Raw genomic sequence first — 8041 nt, 5'->3', positions numbered from 1 at the left:
TTTGCTTCGGCATCTTGCCACAGTTATAACTGTTTGACTTGTCTGCTCACTGTCTCCTCTCTCTCCACTATAGGTGATGGGTTACTGATAAACATATTGACAAAATCCATGACAAGAGGGAAAATCAACGGTGCAGCGAGAAGGCGTCCGGTGGGAGAGCGGTTTGAGACACAGAATGTTGGTTACGTATTGTAACCCCAGATTCTGAGTCCAGAATAGCCTTTTAAGCTACGCCTATTGGGTATGTGATCATGAAGCCCAGCCTATCGAGGAGTACCCCCTTAGTCAATCACGTTGATTCCCCAAAGGTAGAATGTACAACTGATTATTAGATGAAAAATGATTTCCTTAAACATCCTTAACACTGAACCACATCTAACTTCTCAGGTGAATTCTTGAACAATCCTCATTCACGGTCCAGACTCCAACCGCACCACAGCTGGTGTAAATGCTCTTGCTGGACTACAGGTTTTAGGTGTTTCTCTGCTGCCACACACCTGATCTGAATGAATGACTGGTACATAGGTTTCCGCAGCACTTCATGTCATCCTGAGAAGGCCATGCAGATATGTAAGTCAGGTGGGCTGAAGCAGAGACGTGGGAAACGTGCAGGACGGGGGGGCTGGATCAAAGCTGGTTTATTTTTCATTTGGGTAAGAATGAACCATTTTATGTCAAAATTACAGGTTTTACATTCTCTCATACCAGATGGACTTCAGCAGAACATGTAATGTTCAAAACCTATTTAAAAATAAACCTTTCAAGTAGTTTTATGTTGTGATTCGTTCTTCAAACAAAGCAACACAAAAATCCTCATGAAATAAAATTCAAGCTAAATGTGACGAAAACACTAAATTATAGTTTGAAATAAAGTGAAAAATGTAAAAACAGAAATAACTTGTTTCTTTTCTGATTCCTATTCATGTTTTTATTTTCTCATCGAAGTTAAGTGTTGCTTGCTACGTTTTTGGAGGCATTAATAAATAAGTTGGAGGTTTGTTCTCTCTCTGCCTCCGGCTGAGCGCCGCTCTGATCAGCGGGTCTGGGGTTATTAGAGGTCAGACAGGTAAGTGACAGGGAGAGAGGAGCTGCACAATGTAGGGGGTAAGTATTGTTGCTTTTAAGCTTAATATGTTACCTTTACTTATGACCAATCAGAGTGATACTCTATATAAATATAAAATATCAACCTGATTGGTCTTTGGATGTTTAACCAGAAGATTCTAGGATTCTTTGCTTCTTCAGGGATCAAACCCACTTCGTCTCAATTCAGACAGTCAGGTTTATAAAAGGTAAGAAATTTATTTTCTAAACAAATAAAACCATGTCAGATTAACCAAGGCTACTGTGATGAATGAATATTAGTGGATGGGATGTGATGTATGGTAAATGAATTGGTGTGTTCATCAGAACCTTGCATCTAGAAGAACTGAGTTCTGGGTGTGAAAAAAAATTTGGTTTGCATTAAACTATGAAGTTGGTTCTTATCAAAACGGCATCAGACGCAACCTGTGTGTCTACCTCACCCTTTCTTTCGCGGATCCGGAGGTCAGGGAGGTCGGATGGCCTCTGGGCACCGAGGTTCAGTAGATTAACCGCAGCACCGATGCTCCAGTCCAGAGATGTCGCCGGGCACAACAGGTTGGAACTAGTTTGCGTCTAGAGCAGCTGTTTCTGAATAGCTGAAGGAACCGTTTTGCTGTGTCAGCTGTAGGCAGCTTTTAGCTTGTCGAAAGCTTGTCAAGAGAGGCAGTGGCTAGAGAGTTTTCCTCCGGTGGCCAGTCAGAGTTAGCTCAACTTACAGGATGCTGAATCTCACAGAATGCTTGAATGATGAACCACTCCCCAGTGAATCCGTTTTAATATTCTCATATCATGATTCACTTGGCCAATCGGGACGTGCCATGTTAAGGGGTGTTAACAAACCCTCAGAACATCACTCCTTTCAGATACAGGATGCTCTGATTTGTGGCTAAGAAAATATCTATGTGCGGTGATGTTACTTTAACTCATATCTTGTGAACATTGTGTATGAGTGCATGGGCTGCATGGTGACGCAGTGGTTAGCACTGTTGCCTCGCAGCACGAAGGTCGCAGGTTCGAAACTCGGCTGCGGCCTTTCTGCGTGGAGTTGCGTTTTCTCCCCGTGCATGCGTGGGTTTCCTCCGGGTACTCCGGTTTCCCCCACAGATCACAACATGCCCTATAGGTTATATACTGTAAGTTGCTTTGGATAAAAGCATCTGCCAAATAAATAAACATAAACATGAGTGGTTAATGATTCACTTGTTAAACCAAACATTACTGATCATACCATAATAATATTCATTTCAACCACAGTAACTCAAACAGATTAATCAGCCTTATTAGTTCAAGCACAGATTAATCAACCTTATTAGTTCAAGCACAGATTAATCAACCTTATTAGTTCAAGCACAGATTAATCAACCTTATTAATTCAAGCACAGATTAATCAACCTTATTAATTCAAGCACAGATTAATCAAAACAGTTCTTTTAACCATATTGTTTAATTCGTTTCATGATTAATTAACTCATGAGCTGAAAACGCTCACCTTATTCAGAGGCATGAGGAATCCTGTAGAAGCGATAAGGAAAGCTTAAGCCTTGAAACAGGAACAGTTTGTTGACAACATGTTATCCCGTGTTCAGAGCTGCAGAACCTTCTGGGCTTGTTGGAAGGTAGAATGTAAAATCCACCTTAGAGAATGGAAGTCATGTCTGTAGATAACCGGTGGCATGCAGGTCGATCTGTAGGTGAAAACTGACCATTCCTGGACGTTACAACAACCTCGAGCGTTATTAATGGGAGAAACAGCTGCAGATGGAAATTTGTTCTAATTACTGGAGGAGTTTGGAAGTCTGTGTGTTTATCGTGTAGTAAAAAGAGCGGTATTAAAGAGAATTAATTTTAACGCAGACACGATTTTACTGAATTTACAATTATTTACTGAAGATGTTTTTCTGTTCATCAGCTCCTGAAACCCAAATTAGGTTCTGTAACCAATGTTACTGGATTAAGTGCATCTGAATCCACGCGCTGCAGCGGCAGCCTCTAGTCCAGAGCTGACGCAGTTTGAAAATCCTTTATGCACAGTGGCGCTTGTCCTAAATAGACAATATGATATCAACCATATATTACTGTGCATTACTTTATTGGCATTATAATCAAGCATAACACATTCCAGACCAATGTTCATTTTTCACCAGGGCACAGCGAATGCTGTCATCGTCTAGGTAGTGAAATATTATTTTCCTGCATACCCCCTGTAATGTTCTCACGGACCACTAGGGGAACGCGGCCCCCTGGTTGGGAACCACTGCTTTTGACACCCCGGGCTGCCAATATTCAACAGTAAGGTAGACGTGGGCTGAAAGTCCACTGCCCCTTGAAGACTTTGCTGAATTCCAGCAGCTACTTCTCAGAGGGAACACAAGCCCACCAGGCTGTGGAGGAGAAACATCTACCTGGAGCTCTCGCTGTCACATTAGTAAATAAATAAATAAATAAATAAGGAGAGTTTCTTCAGCCACATACAGGGTTTGGTGTGACAAGCATGTAGGGAAACGACTCAGCCCCCCTCCCCCTCAGCACCTGTATGACAGCGCAGGCTGTCCCATCCTCACAGAGGGGACAACCATCCCTCCCAACACCAGCCTCTCCCCCCAGTCCAACAGTTTGTTCAGGGTGATGCTGAGGGGGGACAGCAGGCCCTGCTTCGTTTGGGAGTCCTCTGCTGGCCTGCAGGAGGTGTTGCTGCTCTGGGCCTTTGCCTTGGGCTTTCCTCTTGCCTCCCAGCTGTGGAGACAGGCAGCTTCTGGAGCCAAGGGGGCAGCCAAAGAGGGGGCAGGAACTCCCAGGGGAGTGAGAGAGAGAGTGAGGCTTTTCCTTTTCTCTAACAGAGAAGCAGGGCCTGATGGGAGTTGTAGTTGTACGGGTTTAATGATCTCACAGGGGTTCCGAGTCCACGGGTTCTGCAGCCCGGCACCGCTCTTGTCTGAAAGTCTCTGGTGGGTTGGGTCAGTCTGCTGCGATGAGGCACCAATGACCTCGTGAAGGGTGGAGGAGTTGGAGTTGGACCTGGGACCGAGGGACAGCTGGTTGTCCTCCCATTGGGAGAAGAAGTCCCCACTATGAGCAGACCTCTGGTTCAGTGTCTTCTGGAAGTGCTGCAGCTGGCCGAGGAAGTTGAAGTTTGGAGAAATTGAAGGACGACGTTCTTTCACAAACCTAATGAAGGGACAGACAGGAAGTAGACGAGTTTGAGTTAACCACAGAGTGACTCAGATCTGAACCTAAAACAGGACAAACAACAACAGACCAGGAACTGGAACAGAGACTGAGATCGGGTCCAGGGACAAAGAGCAGGTACTGGGACCAAGAAAAGAGACTACTTCCTTCACCCCAGCCCTCCACCTCCACCTGCCTCCTCTGCTTTTATATGGGATCTTTTTCTCAACCTGGTCGTTGTTTCCTAACGAGGCTATAAGTGCACACAGTATTTATGCTCTTTAACGGTGTCCTACTGATGTCCAGCAGCGGACTGAAGGTGTGCTGTGTACCTGTAGGCCCGGTCCAGGTCCAGGTCCAGGTGGAACATGATGTATGCTACAGCCAGAGCTGGAGAGCGAGAGATTCCTGCTGCACAGTGGACCAAAACAGAGGCCCCAGAAGACATGGCTGCATCTGAAAATACACAAATCCTTTTAGCGGCCTAGACTTCCATTCGCATTAAAGGAACATTGTGTAACTTATTTTTTTTAATAGTCTTCAGCCAATAGGAGCTCAGATGACTCAGCAGGGGTATTCACTTCTGGGACTCATTGGGCCAGTATCCAGCACGTTTTAGTGGTTTCTCTGCTCCAACACAATTGATTTGGGGGGGGGGGGGGGGGGGGGTGTCACCAGCAGAGGCATGCCCACCTACTGTTCTGGGCCAGTCTGCCTCTGAGAACACCCAGTCCCTCTGTGTAGCTAGCAGGGAGTCTAATCTAGTTTATTTGTACAACGCCGCATCACAAGAGTCTGGTTGTTTTATGGGCCATTCTCATCTGTACCGGGTCGGCCCGGGCCGGGTAGCCCCAGTCGGCCCCAGCCTGGCCCGGCTGATTCCACACATCCTTGCCTTAAGCCCATGTGGGCTAATTCTACCCACCAATCAGAGGCTTGCTCTAATGGAAGGTGTGAATTTGCTGTCAGCAGTGGGTGTGTTGGCCCTGGTCGGCCTGAAGCAGACCCCCTCGAGAAGAGGGCTGAGGATGAGCCTTGGTTGGCCCGGAAAAATACCAGGCCACCCAGATATGTAAACAACCTACGCTACCCGGCCCGGGCCGACCCGGTACAGATGGGAATGGCCCATATGTCTGCATCAACACTAGAACTCCCAGAGAGCTGCCATTTGGCACCGCTGTTTTCACCTAGCATTCGTAATCACTTGTGAACGTTTGCCTTAGTTCTGTAAATCACTTCAGGAGATGCTGGTGCAGAGAGGGAGGGACGGAAGAGCTCGACTGAATTCATACTTTTACATCTTGACATTAGCTGTACAAACTCTGAGTTTGATAAAGTGAAGAACAACAATTTGCAGAGGATTATAACAGGCACGGTGCCAGGTTTTCATTTTTGGATGGGCCACGGTAATTATGGATGGACCTTAATAAGCAGTGACATAAGTGAAGCAGGCAGGTTGGCTAGAAAATTTAGTTTAAAAAGACGTCATAAATGTGTTCCCCCGTCATTTTTATTTATAAAATATGAAGTAAAAACTCCCAATTTAATTTTCATTCATTTGTCATTAATATGTAGTCTACACCCGTGCGTTAAGTGGACCATCTTCCAGTAAAAGCAAAGCATCCAGCCCACCTTTCCAAATGCATAAAATGTGCATCAGCCGCTAGTTAGGCGCGCCGCGTGCACTGTCAGCTGATCAGCCCAGACCAGCTGATCAGCCCAGACAAGAGCAGAGGAAATAGAGAAAGAATAGAGGATAATTGTGTCTGGATGTGGATGGAGATTACATTTTACAGCAGCCTGATCATCCTTTAAATACGTAAACCATCACCTGTCTTCTAGTCCACGCCATCGGCATTATTTTAATTGGTGTGTGTGTGTGTGTGTGTGTGTGTGTGTGTGTGTGTGTGTGTGTGTGTGTGTGTGTGTGTGTGTGTGTGTCGGCTGACCAATGAAGTGGAGTGCTTGTGGGATCCAGGGCAGAAGATCGTCCCTCAAGGAGTCATCGATGGGAATCCGTAAGTATCTGGATCCGGGCAGGAAGGAGGGCTGAGGGCTGCAGCGACTCACGCTCAGAACGTAGGAGATACCTAGAGAGGACAGCCGGTCCTACACACACACACACACACACACACACACACACACACACACACACACACACACACGCACACACACACACACACACACACACACACACACACACACGTTGTTTTTACATCGAGGTCTTATAGGGTTCATCAGAACCAGAACTTCGAACTCCTACAGACACAACGCCGGAAATAAATGGAGCTCAACACGCCGACACCATCTGAACAACACGTGATCGTGCATCGGTACCGGACCGTTCTACTGACCTGCGTCACGTCGCTTTCCGCGCCGAGGTAGAGTCCAGGAAGGATCACGGACAGCGGGGCCCGCTCCGCCTCTCGGAACCAGACCATCTGCAGAACAGAACAATCACAACAAACAGGTCAGACCAACGGAGCTCTCCTTTAACATCCAGAACCAGGTCTGGTATTGTGGACCCGGCTCGGGACCGGCTTGACTCACTGCGGGTCCGGGAGTGTCCTCTTGCAGCAGGAATGAGTTCTGCAGAAGCTTTCAGAACGCTGTGCAGAGATGCGTTCTCGCTGGTCCCCTCAACTGTTCTGATTCAAAACGATGAGCTCATCCTCTTTCCAACAGGGTGATGTCATCCTCAGCCAATCAGCGTCCTCCCCTCCCCTGTCAGACAGAACTGGCGCTTAAAATATCAGTAAAATTAAATATAAAATCCCGACAGGTGGGCAAGAATAGGTTAGGGGTGTTAAAGAAAATGGCCGTCTCCTGCTGTTTGCATCTTGCAGGATGGGCCTCCAGCATGAGCGTGTTAACTGAAAACCAGCAGATCAGAGGCAGATGTCAGCATATCAGTGAAGGATACAGAGCACAACTCCACATCCTGCCTTTTTCTTCTCCAACTACCTTCTTGTTCCTGAAACAGGAGCACCAGAGCTTTTCCCCACACAGATGAACTCACAAGGCATTCATTTATACTGGAGACCCACGCAGATGTGCTGGAAAGAACCAGTGGACCTTCAATAATAATGTTGGAACAGGTGAAGTACTACAACATTTCTGGAACCTTTAACATTAAAGAGAAAACACCATCTCCTAGGAGAGAACATATCACACCTGTACTGGCGCAGCTCCACTGGCTACCCGTAAACTTTAGGGTCAAGTTTAAAATCCTGATTTTTGTTTTTAAGGCCCTGAACGGTCTGGCACCGGATTACCTGTCGGATCTTGTCACTAGATATGTGCCAAACCGGGCGTTGAGGTCTGCTGATTACCTGCTGCTTCGTGTTCCATTAATGAAATACAAAACGCGGGGGCAGCGTGCTTTTGTCTATGCTGCTCCGACACTATGGAATGCTCTTCCTCTTTCAGTGAGGCTGGCACCATCCCTCCTCCGGTTCAAATCGCTGCTGAAGGCTCACTTTTATGACCAGGCATTTTTAAATCCCTGACTTTTATTATTTTATTATGTGTCTTTTTATTGACTGTAATTATCTGCCTTGTTGTGCATTTTATTGTTGACCGTGTATTGTTTTATGTTGTGTTTTTACTTTTTATTCTGTACAGCACTTTGGTCGGCTGCCATGCCGTTTTTAAATGTGCTTTATAAATAAAGATGGTATGGTATGGTATCTATAAATATAAGGTCCAAATAAAATGTGACTATAGTAAGACGATGTGGCAGAAACCCAAAAGTTTCCATCTAAATAATATTAAATGTAAAAATCAACAC

General features: G+C 46.0%; 1 protein-coding gene across 1 annotated transcript; it reads right to left on the bottom strand.

The window, feature by feature from the left end:
• Positions 1-3158: 3158 nt before the first annotated feature.
• On the bottom strand, positions 3159-6983 carry si:ch211-195b15.8 (tyrosine-protein phosphatase vhp-1). The gene is made up of 5 exons (XM_070546982.1): positions 6802-6983; positions 6606-6692; positions 6201-6360; positions 4584-4707; positions 3159-4251 (listed from the first exon to the last, which is right to left on the bottom strand). The coding sequence occupies exons 2-5, from the start codon at positions 6690-6692 to the stop codon at positions 3609-3611; spliced, it is 1014 nt and encodes a 337-aa protein (XP_070403083.1). The 5' UTR covers positions 6802-6983; the 3' UTR covers positions 3159-3608.
• Between the last annotated feature and the right edge of the window lie 1058 nt (positions 6984-8041).

This window comes from Nothobranchius furzeri, chromosome 18, assembly GCF_043380555.1.
Source record: "Nothobranchius furzeri strain GRZ-AD chromosome 18, NfurGRZ-RIMD1, whole genome shotgun sequence".
Classification (NCBI taxonomy): domain Eukaryota; kingdom Metazoa; phylum Chordata; class Actinopteri; order Cyprinodontiformes; family Nothobranchiidae; genus Nothobranchius; species Nothobranchius furzeri.
Note: the sequence above shows the minus strand (reverse complement) of the source record. Positions and strands in the feature narration are given on the sequence as shown.